The following is a 17,109-nucleotide window of genomic DNA, read 5'->3' as shown; positions in this document are numbered from 1 at the left end:
CTGGGGCAACCACAGTAGGGATGAGGAGGGGAGGAAAACTAGAAGAGCTGATCTAGTTGTGCACCGTGGGTGGCAGGTGGGTAGGGAGGTGGGGAGCCCAACCTGGACGTGTTGAGTGGAGGAGCCTGGGGATGGAGGGTCTCCGTGAGAGTCAGGTAAGGGGTCATGGAAGGCAAGTAAGTTCTTGGATCTGTGAGCCAGGGTGACATGGCTAAGGGAGAGGGGCTTAGCCTCGATTCCAGTGGTCCGCAGACTCCCCAGCTCTGTGGAAAATCTTGTCCATGTCTGCATTTTTCAGAGAGAGGGTTCATAGTTTTCATAAGACCCCCAAAAGTATGGGTGACCTTCAGAAATGGAGATGCCTCCAGACTAGGAGTGTGTGTAGAATGGGAAGAGAAAGGAGCCTGGTGCCAAATCTTGGATGCTGCCAGCATTTAAGGAGGAGGAATCAAGGAGAATTGGAACTGTGTGGGGCTTTGAGGAAGCTAAGAGGGAAACGAGAGTTTTTAAGGAGAATAGAGTGGACTTCTGGCTCTCTGGGACTGTCAGAGAAGGGGCAAAGCTGGTGCACTTGGAACCGTGTTTCTGGATGTGCAGGAGTTCATGGTTGATAGCTGCGTTCTCTTACAGCACTCAGGACAAGAGCAGGGGGAGAGCTTGGGGGACTGGGGGAGGTCTGTGGTCCCTCCTGGTGGGGATGGGATGAGGAGCTGATCAGCAGCAGATACAGGGTTTACAGAGCCACAGTGAGGCCCCTGGGCTGGGAAACCAAGCTGTCGAAGAGGTGCCAAGACATACAGGTGCAGAGCCAGACTGACGCAGCACTTAAGGTTAACAGAGGAGTGTTAGAAGTGCCGTGACCTTTAGTCACAGCAGCAAGGTCAGCATGGGGTTCTGGTGCCACTAACCCCTGTCCCCTCCCATACCCCGTCCAGCAAGAAGTGTCCATTCCGGCACCTGGGAGGCCCAGCCAAGACGGAGAAAATACCAGCTGTGGCGTTAAATGGGCCTGAACCAAACCCTGCCTCTCGTTAGTTCTGTGACCTTTGACAAGTGACCTAACTTCAGAGCCCGTTCCTATATCCTCCGAATACATATTTTATATAGAAATAAAATGTGTGAGGCACAGAGCCTGGCACACAAACTGCATGCCATGAAGGCGAGTGGTTTTGATTCCTGGTGTCTCTGTTCTTGGAGCTCTGGGAGGTTGCGATGGTGCAGATTAAAGTCCCTGACATCCTAAGCTCCTTGGCGACTCCTGGCTCTGCAACTGATAAGATGAAAGAAAAAGGAAAAAGGTTTTAAAGCCAAATGTTTTCAGTGTCAGCATCATCTCTGCCCACATTGCTTTTTTTTTTTTTTTTTTTTTGCTTTTAGGTTAATAACTAATATTTAAATGGCCATTTGCGCTTTAATCCCTTTTAAAGATCCTGAAGCTTCCAGGAGCACATTGTCACATGCCATGTGCCCCCAGGTGTGATTCCCACCTGTTTGAGGGTCTTTGCATGGGGCGAGCACATCACTTTCCTTCCTTGTCAACAGTGCATTGCTGTTTGCTGAAAAACCGTCTCAAAACTATCTGGCACCCTCCGTGGCGGGAGGAGGAAGCTCTCTATAGAATGCGGTCATTGCCGAGATAAACTCGCTGGGATTGTAGAATTGTTTAGAATCTCTGTTTGCGATAAGGCATGAATTGTAATTCCCGAGCACTAACCATGTAGCTTTCTTAAACAAGTTTTCTCCCCCACCTCTTGCTTCTCATGCTGATTTCACAGATGGAAGCTTTCTGGAAACAGATGGAAAGCATCCAGCACTTTCTTGTGGACCAATTTAAGTGTTCCAGCTCCAAAGCCCGACAGCTCATGATGATGCTGACGGAAAGAATGATTGCAGCTGAAGGGCTATTGTGTGACTCTCAGGATCTCCAGGCTCTGGTAATGCTGGAGGGGGCAGGGAGGGGGCAGGGAGGGAACATGTGGATATTGAAACAGGAGATATGGAATCCAGAGGCTTGAAGCACCTTGGAGATCATTAAGTCAAACTCCTTGATGTTGTAGGTAGGGATACAGAGCCCCAGAAGAAAGCAGTGGATTCATCCGTCCATCCACCCATACATCTGTCCATCCATTTATCCACCCGCCCATCCACCCACGCACCCACCCACCCACGCATCCACCCACCCACCCGTCCATCCATCTATCCAGTAAGTGGAGGTGCTGGCCAGCTCAGTGTTACTACAACATAGAGTACTGGTTCTCAAACCTTAAATTATACATTGAAATTATCTGGGAGCTTTAAAAAGTACTGGTGCTTGAGTCCCAGATGTGTCCCCACCCTAGAGATTCTGGCTTAATCCAGTTGGGGTTTGACCTGGACATTGGAGTTTTTAGAGCTCCCAGGTGACGACAGTGAACAGCCGGGGTTGATGACCCCAGTGTCAGTGGAACATTGGTTTGCTCTCCTGACTGCCCCCTGTGCCACCTGGGGAGTTTTTATAAAGTTCTTATGCCTGGGCCTGACCCTTAGAAATTCCAATCTGCTTGGCGTGGAATGGAGGTCCTGGCAACTCGGGTGTTAAAATTCCCAAAATTTCTCTGATGCGAGGCCAGGGATGCACACCACTGGTATAGAGGAAGCCCAGAATCCTGCTTTGAATCCAGGCTCAGCCACTTGGAGCTGTGTGATCTTGAACACGTTACTTAACCTCTCTGAGCTTCCATTACTCTTTTTATAAAAGAGTGGTTTTCTAAGAGTTGCCACAGACGGGACCTAGGTTGGTGCTGAGTGACTCATAACACCCTAGTCACCATCGGGTTTCTCTGTGCAGGCTCTGGGCTTGTTCCATGTGCAAGGCCTCTGTGTGCGAGGCCCAGGGAACATGCCTCTGATGGTTCTCTGCACCCATTTCCCTGTCCTGTGCACTGCCCAGGTGACACCCCTGCTGAGAACCCTCCAACAGCCACCTGCCCTCAGTGCAGACTCAGCTCCTCAGGCCCGTGGAGAAGCCAAGCCCGCGCAGGTCCCTGCTGTTCACCGCAGGCCTCTCCCAAACTGCTGTGCTCCTCCAAGTATGGTTGCAGACCAGCGGCATCAGATTTACCCGGGAGCTGGTCAGAAATGCAGAGTCCCACCCTCCCAACCAGAACCTGCATTTTAGCAAGACCCCCACGTGCACACGGTTGTGTGAGAACTGGTATGCTTTTTCTCAACGCAGGCACACAGTGTTTCTTTTCTGCTCGGCGCTGCTGAAAGATGGGCACAGCAGAGGCTTCACTCCCAGTGAATGGCTGAGGGGCCAGCTCAGTGACTCATTTAGGGTCCTCATCCCATCTAGTGACACTGCTAAGCCTCAGCCCCAAGCTCCTGGCTTGCTGCCCAGGCCCCTTTGACTTGGATTTAATATGATAAGGTTGCTGACTCGTATTAATGCTCATCAAAGGAGAAGGACTTTTTTTTTTTCTTTCTTTTTTTGTTTGGCTGTCAGCAGGATATTGATACAGGATAAAAAAAGATTCTTAGCTGGCACTGGCCATTGTATCAGCCAGTAAGTTCCAAATAGGTAGAAGGGAAGGGATTATCCAATTTAACAGCATGGCCCTCCTTCAGCCAACATTTAGTGAGCGCCTGCTGTGTGCCACATTCTGCTAATGGAAAGGCATTGCAGAGGTTAAGAATGCAGACTTGAGGAAGAAAGCTGAGCTCCAGCCACAGTCTTGCCACTGATGAGCTGTGTCATCTTGGGCAGGTTACTTAACCTCTCTGTGGCTCAGTTTTGTCATCTGTGAAATGGGGACCCTAACAGCACCTGCTGTCTCCAGGGAAGTTCAGAGTATGAAAGAGTCGACAATGTGTAAGGTCCTTAGAGCGGAGCCTGGCACACAGGAAGCGCTCAGTGTGTGTTAGTCATTGGAATCCTGCAGATCACACGTGTGCAGACAAAATCACCGTGAACAAATCATTGCAACGATGCGGGAAAGGCTACCATTTGTGCTTGTGCAGAAGAGGGACAGATCAGCTCTGCCTGCATCTTGTGTACCAAAGAGGGAAAGGTAACTTCCGTATATCAGACCACGTTATTGATAAACTCCAGAAGAGCGTAAGTTCTCAGGAAGGCATCTGAGCAGTTCCAGCCTGGGCAGTTGTCCTAGAACGTGTCACGAGCATCCCTTAATGTCACAACTGGAAGAGCCCTTAAAGGGACTCTGGAGGTGATCAGATTCAGTATCTCAAGATGTATGAGAAAAAAAAACGGTTGCGAACAGAGGTGAGGGACTTGCCGTAGGTGATTGGGAGACCAGTTGGTGCTCGTGGAGCAATGACTCTGCTCTGGCCATTATTCTGAATGCTTTACATAACTTTCACATCAGCCCTGTAGGTTAGCGGTCAGGTGAGGAAACTGCCCAAGGTCGGGCAGCTCTGAGTGGCAGAGCCAAGCTTGAGCTCCAGTGCCTCAGAGACTCTGCTCGCTCTCAGGGCAAGTGGTAACACCAACCCTTCCCCATCCGATGTCCCTCTGTTCATGCACCTCTCCCTGTGCCCATCTTCCCTTGCATGTAGACCCATTGTCACCGAGCCCTGCATTGGACTCTGGGCATCCTCACCTTGCCCAATTAGAGGTGGCCAGAGCTTGGGCCCCTTCCCGCCGCCCATACCTGGCACCTCGGCTTATCCTCTTGCACCCTCTAGGGGTCGCGGGCAACCGACTTCTGCCAGTTTTGTGGGATTGCAGGAGAGGAAGGATCAAAGCATCTGTCATTGGGGAAATTCTCCTTGCCCAGTCGCACATTGTTAGCACACAAACCAGCGTGGTTCAGCAAACAGTGAGCTGGGGCTGGGTGGAGGGGACACCAGTGACGCAGGTATGGCCGCCGTCTTCAAGGGCTCTCAGTCCTGCCTGGGACTGTTGCTTGCAATTAGTCCTCAAAGACAGAAGCATTGAGACTGCAGAGCACAGAGGAGGGGACCAGAGGGGTGGGGAAGATTAAGGGAGGGAGTGCATAGGAGTCCATAGGATGAGTAGGACTTGGCCAGGCTGTTCAGCAAGGGTGCTCCAGGCAGAGGGCCCCACGTGTGCAAAGGCTGGGCAGCCCTGAAGGGCCTTGTGTGCCATGCCCAGGAGATTGGACCTGATCCAAGGGCAGCAACAGGAAGGTTTGGGGCCTGGGGTGACAGAGCCACGTCGGCATCTCTGAAAGGTCTCTGTCTGCTATGTGGTGGTGGTGGGGGTGGGGGAGAGCAGGAACGGACCATGGTGTTAGCCCAGGACAGAGGTGACAGGGCCTGAGCTGGGTGTGGCTGTGGGCCAGGTCAAGAAATGCGGAGCCCTAGCTGAGGGGCGCGGGGTCCACCAAGCGTGGTAGAGGTGGCTCTGCCCGCTCACCCCGCCCTTTCTCCCATTCAACAAGCACCTGCTCTCTGAGACACGTGGGGTCCCGCATCTGCCTCTGGTCTCCACTTCCTACTGTCTTTTCCAAGTCGTGTCCCCTAAAATGATCATGTGGCAGGGCAGGGAGGGGCCTGCTCTAACATCTGCCAGCTGGGGAGTCACACAAACCCGATCTGACCCTTGAAAATCTCTAAAATTGCCAGGAGTCAGGCTCTCTGAAGTGCCAAAGCCAAGAACTCCTGTAAATTTCATTGTTTCTCCTTGTGGTTCTTTTCCAGAAATGGAGGAATGGAGGCCACAGGGACAAATGGATTGGGGGAGGGAGGATTATAAGAAAGGTGGATTTTCCTTTTTTATTACTTGCATGTGTTGGATTCCCTCCCATAAGAGTGACCCTCAGTGGAGCGCTTGGTAGGTGCTGAGTGCGTTACAGTGTTTTCCAATTTGGGCCTCCCCACGTTCCTGTGAGAGGTGTTTTTATGCACCCCCGAGGCTCAGAAGGAGAGTGCGTCCGCCCGTGCTCTGCTCATAGGGGGGCCGGGGTGCAGGACTGGAACCCGATCCTCCCACAAGCCACACCCTGAACAGACCCTCCCGTGTCTGAGCACTGACCCGGATGCCCGGCCTATTGTCCTGTGCGTTTCTACTCTCAGGACACCCTGGAGAGAACGATGGGGCGAATGCACATGGCAAAAACAATCGAGTCCCTGAGGCTGCAGATCCAGGAGGAGACCAAATGCCGACTGGCCGCCATCTCCCGCAGCCTGGAGCTGCCGACCATCGAGGGGAAGCTGTCCGGGCAGCAGAAGGAGGAGATGTTGACCCAGCAGCACAAGGCCTTCTGGGAGGAGGCAGAGCACTTCGGCAGGGGTGAGCGGGCAGCGCTGAGGGCCGGGGCGTGGTCCCTGTGTGGCCCATGAGACCTAGCACAGCTGTCATCCAGTCCTGCCCTGGAGACGGGTTACTCAGCTTCTCCAGGCCTCGCCTCCCTTCTCTGTAGAGCAGAGTTAATGCTGGCCACTGCCCAGGGCTCCCTTTAGTGATCAGCGGTTCAGGCTGGCAGAGACTCCAAAGTCCTGCAGCAGAATCACCCGGATCATTGAGGGGCAGAGGAGGGCAGAGGGCCTCACACCAGAAACCAACACAGAAATGCCCAGAAGGGACCCGCATTGCTCAGCTGTAGCCCACAGCCCTGCTCAGCTGCGGGGTGGGCCAGAGTGTGTCAAGGTCGAGCGTGTGGAGAGGGGAGCCTGGAGTGGCTGAGCTGCACCCCTGGGACTGACCTTGGAGGGTGGACAGGGCAGGGCTTAAGACTTAGAGGTTAGTGGGACCCACAAGGAGAATCCCAGGTCTGTCACCTTAGGGCAGGTACTGTCTCTGCAGCCAACACCAGCTGCCTCTGCCCCTTGGCAGGAGATTGCATGGGTGCTCCCCACTGAAAGTCTTCCTAGGAGAGTCACCTCCTGTCCTGTGGCTTATTTCAATCCCAGAGTTTGTCCAGAGAGGCAAAGAGCTGGTGAGGGAGTCTCTAGTTCACCTGGCGGAGGAGATGGCAAAGCTCTCGCTGGCCCAAGAAGAGGAGCGGAGAAGCTTCCTGGCTGAGGCCCGGCTCACCACCAACTGGGAGGAGTTCCTCAAGGTGATCCACACCCCCGTCCTTAGGCACACGTGGCTCATGTTGAGTGGTGGTTCTGTCCGCATTACCAAGCACAGGAAGCCAGAGGCATCCATCAGACATGAGGTCAACTCTTCAGCCCCCAGGTGTCAGTTGAGGGACACAGCCAACTCCCTCAGCCCCTTTGTCCCTCGTTCCTCCCCTGTAAGCCAGCGGTGAGGGTCACAGTGCCCTCACTGGGCTGTTGAGAAGGACGTGAGAAGATCATAGAGAGAGCTTGGCAGAGCACTGGTGCAAAGCAGGAGGGATGGAGGGAGTGTTGCACAGGCCAGAGGGGACACACGTGTCCCGGAGTGCAAGGCAGGCTCACACGCCCAGGATGGGGCCCCTCATGGGTCGGGTACAAATGCAGGGGAAGGGAAGGAGCCCTCAGCCTGTGTGTGGGGCTGGGCAGGCAGGAAATGGGGAGTGGCCAACTGGAACATGCCCTTAGTCTTGCCTGGGAAGGGGACAGGGAGACACATAGGAGGACAGGAAAAAAGATGTCACCCTCTTGAGGGAAAAAGAACCAGCTGGAGCCAGCACAGGCTGGAACGACCGGGCTTGCCAGGTCTCAGAGAGAAAACAGAACTGCTCTGCCCCATGTGTTTTCCCTGGTGATGGGGGATGGGGTGGGGGAGGGACTTCTTGTCCGTGGCATCTGCATGGAGATTAGGTACTGGGGGTCAGGGCCAGCCACCCCTGGGTTTGAATGCTGACTTTGCTGCTAACTAGTTGAGTGACTAGCACATCGCTTACCGCCCCCTGCCCCCACCCTCAGCTTCCTTATCTATGAAATGGGAATGAAAGTCCCTGTGTCACAGTGCTGTTAGGATTCGGTGACACCAAGCAAGGGGTAGCATGGCCTGACTGTTTCTCGGGGTCCCTTTGCCCTGTGTTAGCTTTTGGTACAGCTCATCTCTGCTCTGCTGAGGTGAAGGCAGGACAGGGTCTGGGTCTAAGCTTGGCCCAGCACACAGGCAAGGCGGCCATCCCCAGGGGGCCAGTGTGGTGGTGGCAGCAGCAGCACCTCAATTAGAAGCCAAGGGATGGGACCCCCTGAGAACAGAGGAGCAGCCTTTAGGTCCCTGGTCCAGCTGCCCCTTGCTACCCAGGAAGCCCCTTTCAGGGTCCATGGCTGGGGGGGGTGCCAGGGTTTGTCATAAAGGGGTGGAGGGCTGTTTCTGTCTTTGACAAGATCTATTTAAAATAAGATGTGATTATTCAGCTGTTTGTTATTCTGCAATTCCTGGGCCCTTCTCCCTGACATCATGTTGCTCATTGTGAGATCTGAGTGTGGAGAAGGTGAAGGAGCCATGTCTTTGTCCCAGCACCTCAGCATGGGCCAGGTGCATAGCTAGGGTATAGGAAACATGCGATGGAGGCAGGGAGGGTTGAATGAATGCATGAATGCATGCATGAATGAATGAATAAACTAACGAATGAATGAATGAACAAACAGACAGACTAACGAATGAATGAATGAACAAACAAGCGAATGAATGAATGAAGGAAAAAATGGATGAACAAAAAAACAAAGGACTGAATGCATGAATGAGTGAATGAACACCACACTCGAGCACACACACACCTGGCGTCCTCCCTTTGCTGGTCCCTGTCCTCACTCACTGGCCTCTCACGTCACTCCAGCCCAGCCTCGCTCACTGGCCTCTCACGTCACTCCAGACTCCTGTCTCTTGGTCTTTGCTGCTGTTGTCCTTGCACCTGGATCGCCTTGGCTCCCCATCTCCCCTGCAGGGGACCCTTCCTCATCCTTGAAGACTCTCTTAAACATTTCCCCTCTCATGCCCTGCTGTGTACTCTGACTGTTTTGGGGCCTCTGCTGCATGGACTGGTCTGCCCCGTCTCCCTGCTGCTCTGCCGGGCTCCTCAGGGCAGGGTCCAGCCAGGTCAGAGCAGGGCCTGGCTGGTCACTGGCCACACTAGCTTCTGATCACCTGTCTGCACCAACCCTGTGAGCTCTCCCAGGTGAGTCTCCCAGGGCCTGGGAGGTAGTCTCCAGCAGCTGAATCAGAGAATGATGTCTGAGTGGCCAGTGGCCTCTCCTCACACTGGGTTTAACAAAAGCACAGCTTGTGGTTTCCATGGAAATCAGGTTTGTTGGCATGGCCTCGGCTGTGGAAGCCACATGGCAGCCCCGAGCCTTGGTTTCCATGTATATGTGTCAGGGGCAAACTTCCTTCCCGTCTGAGCGGCAGGGTTCAGCTAGAGAGAACTTTCTGGAAAAAAAATTTGCATTTTTCTACCAGTTTCAGCTCCTGTTTTCCTCACAGGCTTTTCACGAGGTGCTGGAGAGGCAGAGGTTGACAAGGAGCCACCTGGAGGAAGAGGAGGACATCAGAACCACCGAGGTGGTGGCTGCACTCTGCCAGGTATATGGGACCTCAGGATCTGCATGTACATGAGAACCTCATATTCTCCTGGCGAGGGACCCCATAGGTAGGTTCAGGTCCAACCCTGGCACTCACTGGCCAGGTGACATGGGCAGGCCACAGCCCCTCTATGGGTCCTCCCTGTCCACATCAGAAACCCAGGAGGTTGGTCCAGGTTCTCTCTGAGGCACCTTCCATGTCTGGGGTGCTTAGGACTCTCACCTCCAAATGTGCCTATAGGAAAAGGTCTTTTGCAAGTCAGTTCTCCCAGGATGCAAAGCAGACCCCTGGCATTTGTGGGTGCCGTCGGTGTAGAGCAGTGACAGGGAAGGAGCCTGGGATCAGTGTCGGCACTGCCTCTTCCTCTCTGTGCAACCTCGGGCAACTCTGGAATCGGGAGGGGAAGCCTACAGTGCTCACCTCGAAGGCTGGCTTTGAGAGTGCAGGAGAGAGCACAGAATGGCAGGGCCCCTGGGGTAGGTTGACACGCAGGACAGAGCCCCTGCCTCAGGCAGTCCCCGGAGCTGTCAGAAAGGTGAAACGTGGACCCCTGGCTGTAGGGGTGGGTAGCACCATGCAGGAGGGTCGATCTGGACCGGAGTGCCTCGGTCTGCGTCCAGGCTCTTCCCCTTCCTTGTTGCATGGCTACAAGCACATCTCCTAGTCCCTCTAGCTCTCAGTTTCTCCATCTGTGAAATGGCCACAGTCATGGTCCTTCATCATGGTGACGTTGTGAGGATCAAATGAGTTTGAGGCCCTCAGACAGCAGCTGGCACTCAGGACATGCCCAATCTGTGTCAGCCTCCATCAGATGTCCCCACTTATGAGTACAGAGAAGAGGGGCAAGGCACAGCAGGGGTGAAGGTGAGGTCAAGGACAGCAATCTGCAGGAAGGGTTGCCTGAGCTAAGCTTTGAAGGAGACAAAGGGACCAGGAGAGACATGTGCAAACACAGGAAGTGTGAACCATCATCACAATGGTGGCTGTACTGGGTTGAACACTGTCTGTATCAATCAGCTCAGGCTGCTGTAACAGAGCGCCACAGACTGGGCGGGTTAAATGACAGACATGTATTGTATAATAGCTCTGGAGGCTGGAAGTCTAAGATCAAGATGCCAGCATGGTTGGTTTCTGGTGAGGCCTCCCTTTCTGGCTTGCAGACAGTCACCTTCTCACTGTGTCTTCACATGGTCTTTTCTCTGTGCTCGTGAGAGTGCAGAGAGAAAGAGAGAGTGCGCTCTGATGTCTTTGGCTCTTATAAGGACACCAGCTCCGTCAGATTAGGGCCCACCCTCATGACCTCATTTAACCTTAATTATCTCCTTAAAGGCCCTACCTCCGAATACAGTCACATTGAAAGTTAGGGCTTCAACCTAAGAATTTGGGGGAGGGACACAATTTAGCCCATAACTGTGACCCACAAAATTTCATGTACACCTGGAACCTCAGAATGTGATTACACTTGGAAATGGGGTCTTTGTGGTTGCAGTTAGTTAAGATGAGGTCATGTTGGATTAGGGTGAGCCCTGAATCTAATGACTGGTGATAATCTCTGTGACTTATACAAGAAGACACAGAGACACAGGGAATAAGGCCATGGGAACACGGAGGCAGAGGCTGGAGTGACGCGGCCACAAGCCAATGAATACCTGGGGCTACCAGAAGCCAGAGGAGACGCAGAGGGATCCTCTCTTAGAGCCTTTGGAGGAAGCGTGGCCCTGCCAACATCTTGATTTCCAACTTCTGGCCTCCGGAACTGTGAGAGGATAAATATCTGTTGTTTTAAGCTCCCAGTTTGTGGTGTTTTGTCATGACAGTCCCGGGAAACTAATGCAGCAGCCGACCTCTGCTCGGGGCAGCTGCTGTGGTAAGAGCTTTCTGAGTATTTGGTCATTTCGTGCTCATGAGAGTCCTGTGAGGTGGACACTGCATCTCCCTTCTTCTTTGTGGAGCTAGGAAAGGCCTTCTTGAGAAATGCACAGGGTGGGACTCAATTTGTCAAAGCCCCAGGCCCACCAGGCAGGAAAGGAAAATCCTTGTCTTCTGAGGAATCAGTGCTCAAATTCCTGGGCTAGGAGTGAAGAAACCAAGTTCTAGTCCTTATTTGAGTGCTGACATGCTGTGTGACCTTGGGCTGGTTACCTAACCTCTCTGTGCAAGCACCCTGCTCAAGTTCTACACAGCCAGCAAGCAGTGAAGATGGGATATAAAATAAGGTCTTTCTAACTTCAGTGCTGATATTCTCACCCCTACCCACACTGCTGATTGTGGACTGTGCAGGAGAATAGTGAAGGCTGGGCTCTGGAGCCAGATGGCCTGGGTTCAAATCCCAACCAGGCCATTTTCTGATTGTGAGCTCAGAACCAACTTTTCTAACCTGTGCCTCAGTTTCCCTAATCTTAATGACATTCTGATGCACGGCAACATTTGAGAGCTGCTGTCTTAGAGGGGATGGGATGAGAATCCACTGGGCTGACACCTGAGGGGAGAAGCTATTGACATGGCCCCGTTTTTCCTGGGTCCACCTGAGCTTGCCTCTGGCAGGGGACAGTCTCCAGCAGGCGACACTTCCTACCTTCAGCTGGGATTTGAATCTAAAATCTTGATCAACTGAGTCCCACTCTCCATAAAGCAAGGATAAAACACCCACAATTATTTCTGCAAGGAGAAAACAGAGCAATACCTAGCAAAGCACCTGGACAACCTCAATGGTGCTGGTAAATACACCCATTTCAATAAAGGTTTGTTGCCAATGCTTCATCTGTCTCAGCAACATCCTTAGGATGTCATGCGTTTGGTTTTTCTGTGCGTGGGTCAAGCTGCTGGCCCCTGAGAGCTTGGGCCAAGATGGTAAAGATAGAGCTTTTATCTAGCATCAGAATAAGCTGTCAGGTGTGGATGAGACTGGCTGGGTCTGTATCTTGGGAGGAGATGATTGCAAATGCACTGTATAAGAAGGAGTCTGGCAAAAGAAGGTACGCAGGGCATTCTGTGCATCTTCATGCGTGTTTTAAGGGAAGTAGCCAAAGACCCGCGTCAGCTGGTCTCCCAAAATTAGTCTGGAGGTTTCCCTGGATTTATTTTGTCATTTCATCTCAAGCCTTTAGGTTCCAGGTAACTTGTTTTTTATTTTGTTTTGTTTTTATTGACTCAATAATTGCATGTGTTTATGGGGTACAGAGTGATATTTTGATATATGTATACACCATGTAATGATCAAGTCAAGGTGATTACCATATCCATCACTGCAAACATTTACCATTTCTTCATATTCAGAACATTCGAACTCCTCTCTTTTAGCCATTTGAAAATATACAATAAATTGTTGTTATAGTCACACAGCACCGCTATGAACACTAGAACTTATTCCTCCTTTCTAGCTGTAAGTTCATATCCATCAACCACCCTCTTCCCAACCACCCCCACCAGTCTCTAGAAACCACATTCTACTCCCTACTTCTATGAACTCAACCTTTTTAGCTCCTGCATATAAGTGAGAATATGCAGTATTCACCTATCTGTGCCTGACTTATTTCACTTAGCATAATGTCTTCCAGGCTCATTTGTGTTGCTGTGAATGACAGTATTTCATTCTTTTTTATGAATGAGTAGTATTACATTGTATGTGTACACCACAGTTTCTTTATCCAGTCATCTGTGGTTGGACACTTAGACTGATTCCATATCTTGGCTATTGTGAATAGTGCTGCAGTAAACATGGGGGTGCAGATATCTCTTTGACATACTGGTTTCCTTTCCTTTGGATAACTACCCAGTAGTGGGATTACTAGATCATATGATAGTTTTATTTTTAGTTTTTCGAGAAGCTCCTTACTGTTTTCCATAATGGCTCTCCTAATTTACATTCCCACCAACAGTGTATAAGAGTTCCCTTTCCTCTTCATCCTGACTAGCATCTGTTATTTTTTGTCCTTTTGATAATAGCCAGTCTAGCTGGGATGAGATGATATCTCACCGTGGTTTTCATTTGCATTTCCCTGATGATTAGTGATGTTGAGCATTTTTTTATATACCTGTTGGCCATTTGTATATCCTCTTTTTAGAAATGTCTATTCAGGTCATTCGCACATTTTTTAATTGGATTATTTACTTTTTTGCTGTCAAGTTGAGTTTCTTGTATATCTTGGATATCGATCTCTTGTTGATTACAAATAATTTCTCCCAGTATTCAGGTTGCATCTTCACTCTGTTGATTGTTTACTTTGCTGTGTAGAAGCTTTTTAGTTTGATGAAATCCCATTTGTCTATTTTTGCTTTTGTCACCTGTGCTTTTGAAGTCTTCTTCATAAAATCTTTGTCCAGACCAGTGTCTTGAAGCATTTCCCCTATGTTTTCGTCTAGCAGTTTTATAGTTTCAGGTTTTACACTTAAGTCTTTAATCCATTTTGAGTTGATTTTTGTATATGGTGAGAGGAGTCTAGTTCCATTCTTCTGCATATAGATATCAAGTTTTCCCAGCACCATTTATTGAAGAGGTTGTCCTTTTCAATTTATGTTCTTGGTGCCTTTGTGAAAAATCAGAACTATAAATGAATTCAGTAAAGTTACAGGATACAAAATCAGCCTACAAAAACCAGTAACATTTCTATACATCAACAATGAAGTAGCTGAAAAAGAAGCCAAGAAAGCAATCCCATTTATAATAGCTACAAAAAATAAAATAAAATAAAATACCTGGGAATAAATTTAAACAAGGTGGTGAAAAATCTCTACAATGAAAACTACAAAGCACTGAGGAAAGAAATTCAAGAGTACACAAAAAAGTAGAAAGACATACCATATTCATGGATTAAAAGAATATTGTCAAAATGACCAAACTATCTAAAATGATCTACAGATTCAATGCAATCCCTACCAAAATACCAATGACATTCTTCACAGAAATAGAAAAAGCATTTCTAAAATTCATACGGAACAGCAAAAGACCCCAGATAGCCAGAGCGATCCAGAGCAAAAGGAGCAAAGCAGGAGGCATCACACTCTCTGACTTCAAAATGTAAAATGAACCAAGTTAAGTAATATGTTTCCTAATTGTGGAAATCATTGGCTTTGGTTATTGGAAACTGCTTTACCTGGTATTCCAAAAGGAGGAGGCTGGAGTCCTCCACTGCTGATAGGAATGCTGGCTGGGCAGCCTCACGAGAGAGCCTGAGTTGCTCTGAGCTCCAGTTTCCTTACCTGTGGCATGGAGACAGGGGGCATGTATTAGTCTGCTCCTGCTGCTTATAACAGAAATACCTGAAACTGGGTAATTTGTAAGGAACAATATTTAGAGTTTACAATTTCAGAGGCTGGGAAGCCCAAAGGTCAGGGAACACATCTGGTGAGGGCCTCATTCTTGGTGGTGACTCTACAGGAATGTAGGGTGTCACGTGGCGAATATGGCAGGAGCAAGAGAGTGAGCTTCTCGTGTGCTCCCCTTTAAAGCTATCAGAACCATGACCATGACCACCATTAAACCATCGATGGATTAATCCATTCACCAGGGTATGGTCCTTAGAATTTAATCACCTCTTGAAGGCCCCACCTTTCAATTACTGTAATAGGATTTTCCACCCTCTTAACACTGTCACAGTGGGGATTAAGTTTCCAACATGAGCTTGGAGAGCAAGCATGGGTGGAAACATGTCCACACTATATCAGGCCCTATCTACCTCTCAGGCAGTGTGGAGCTTAGGAGGGCAAGTCTGAGGCCAGGGCCTGGCTCACGGTAGGTGCTCAGTAAACACCTCCCCACCTGCCCCGCTCTGAGAGCAGTCATCAGGAGGCATTGAGCCCACTGCTGCTGGGCTCAGATACAGGCCCGGAGTCCTGGGTGCAAACCTGCCTCTTCACTGGCTAGCCAGTGGCCTCGGGAGAGTTGCCCATTCCTTTGTTCATTTAACAAATATGGAACACCTCTGTGCAGCACGCAGTTCTCAGTACCAGAGGTTTAAACCACGTAGATAAAGTGTTTGTTTTTATGGAGCTCAAGGGGCAGGAGCATGCTTGGGCTTCCAGCAGCAGCAGCAGTAAGGAGCCAGTGTGGGGGCAGTGGGGAGTGGGGGAGGTATGGGCCAAAGGGTAGGGCACAAGGCCAGGGAACCTCAACTTGTAAGACTTTGCAGACCACCCTAAGGTGCTTTCATTTCCTTCTGAGTGAGAAGGGAAGTCACTGGTGTGCTTTGAGTAGGGAGGTGACTTGCTATATGTTTTACAAGGATCCCTCTGGTTTGGGGGCAGAGAACAGACTGCAGGGGCAGAGGTGGATGCAGGGAGCCCCACTGGGAGGCATCGCAGGGGCCCAGACAAGAGACCTCAGAGGCCTGGCTAGGCTGGTTCTGATGGGGGCAGTGAGAAAGCGTGGGGACCTGGGTCTGTTTTGGTCAACATCCCAGTCTCTGCCTCTGTTAAAGTGGAGCTAACAAGCTTTCTTTATCTGCTAAGAGGTTTAAGTCAGTTCACACCTGTAAAGCACATACAAGGGTATCAGGCACACAGGGAGCACTCGGAATATGTTAACATTGTCACTGCTGTTCCCATTCACTATCTAGAAGGGTGAGGATGCATAGAATACGCTCACAGGTCAGCTGTCCTTTCTGTCTGGCTGGCTGCTGCCCAGGCCCAGTCACCCCGAGACATGATTCTGCCCTCTCTTTGGGCATGACGCCCATCATGAGATTGTGGGCACAGTGGCTGTGAGATAAATTTGCTGGCCTCCTAACGGTCTCCAGGCTGCAGAGAAAGTGCATTTTTCTAAATTCCCACTGTCTCTTGGCCTTTAAACAAACAGTAAATTCTCTGTTTTGTTGAGATGGATGCTGTGAAATTACATGAGCTCAGTGTCTCGGCAACTCACGAAGTCACCGCAGTGAGCCCAGAGTTGTCCTGACAATGACAGGCTCTGAGAGGAGCTGCCGTCATTCCACTAGCGTGTCATGCAGACCTGCTCGTTTCGTGGGTTTATTTTGTGACTGCTCCACCTGAGCTGGTTCTCTTGAAAGGCTCCAGGGAGAAGGTGGTGAAGCAGCAGCCCTGCCATTGTGGGGACTTCTCAGCTTCAGTCTCTTATAGGATTAGGGCTGAGAAAAAGAGAAAAATCAAACTCTGCCCTCACAGATCCAGGAATAATAATAATCATAGGCACTTATGATGCATCTGAGAGGAGTCCCTAAGACCACCCTTGCTTCTGACACCAACTACAAGATTGGGGGCCCCCACGACCACCCTCAGTCTCTTTGATTCACTGGAAGGACCCACAGGGACCACTGACAGCTATTGTACTCCTGGCTGCGATTTATTGCAGCAGAAGGATGCAGATTAAAATCAGCCAAGAGAAGGGGCACACGGGGCAAAGTCCAGGAGAGCTCCATGCATGCAATTTCCAGGCGCCCTCCCCATGGAGTCGGGGACAGCGTTAACTCCTCCTGGCAATGACATGTGACAGCATGCACGAAGTGTGCCAACCAGGGAAGCTCACGTGAGCCCTGGTGTCCAGGGTTTTTATTGGGCTCTGTCACATAGGCCTGGCTGACCACCCACATGGCTGCCCTTACCCTCCAGCCCTTGCAGAGGTCAAGCTGGTACCGCGTGCCCAAAGCCCCAATGTAAATCACATTGTTGTGATTTATCTGCCTGGCCCCAGTAAGCAAAAACACTCCTATCAGTCAGAAAGT

General features: G+C 50.6%; 1 protein-coding gene across 2 annotated transcripts in view; it reads left to right on the top strand.

Moving 5' to 3' along the window:
- EVC (EvC ciliary complex subunit 1) overlaps positions 1–17,109 on the top strand; it is a 65,261-nt gene that overhangs the window by 23,584 nt on the left and 24,568 nt on the right. For both annotated transcript variants that reach the window (XM_063108200.1, XM_063108197.1), the window contains exons 8-11: positions 1,776–1,934; positions 6,040–6,256; positions 6,877–7,025; positions 9,335–9,433. In XM_063108200.1, coding sequence (XP_062964270.1) covers positions 1,776–1,934; positions 6,040–6,256; positions 6,877–7,025; positions 9,335–9,433 — 624 coding nt within the window. The remainder of the gene's footprint in view (positions 1–1,775; positions 1,935–6,039; positions 6,257–6,876; positions 7,026–9,334; positions 9,434–17,109) is intronic.

The sequence above is a fragment of the Cynocephalus volans genome, chromosome 9, assembly GCF_027409185.1.
Source record: "Cynocephalus volans isolate mCynVol1 chromosome 9, mCynVol1.pri, whole genome shotgun sequence".
In the NCBI taxonomy this organism is placed as follows: domain Eukaryota; kingdom Metazoa; phylum Chordata; class Mammalia; order Dermoptera; family Cynocephalidae; genus Cynocephalus; species Cynocephalus volans.
The sequence above is the reverse complement of the archived record's forward strand: the minus strand, read 5'-3'. Positions and strand labels throughout refer to the sequence as shown.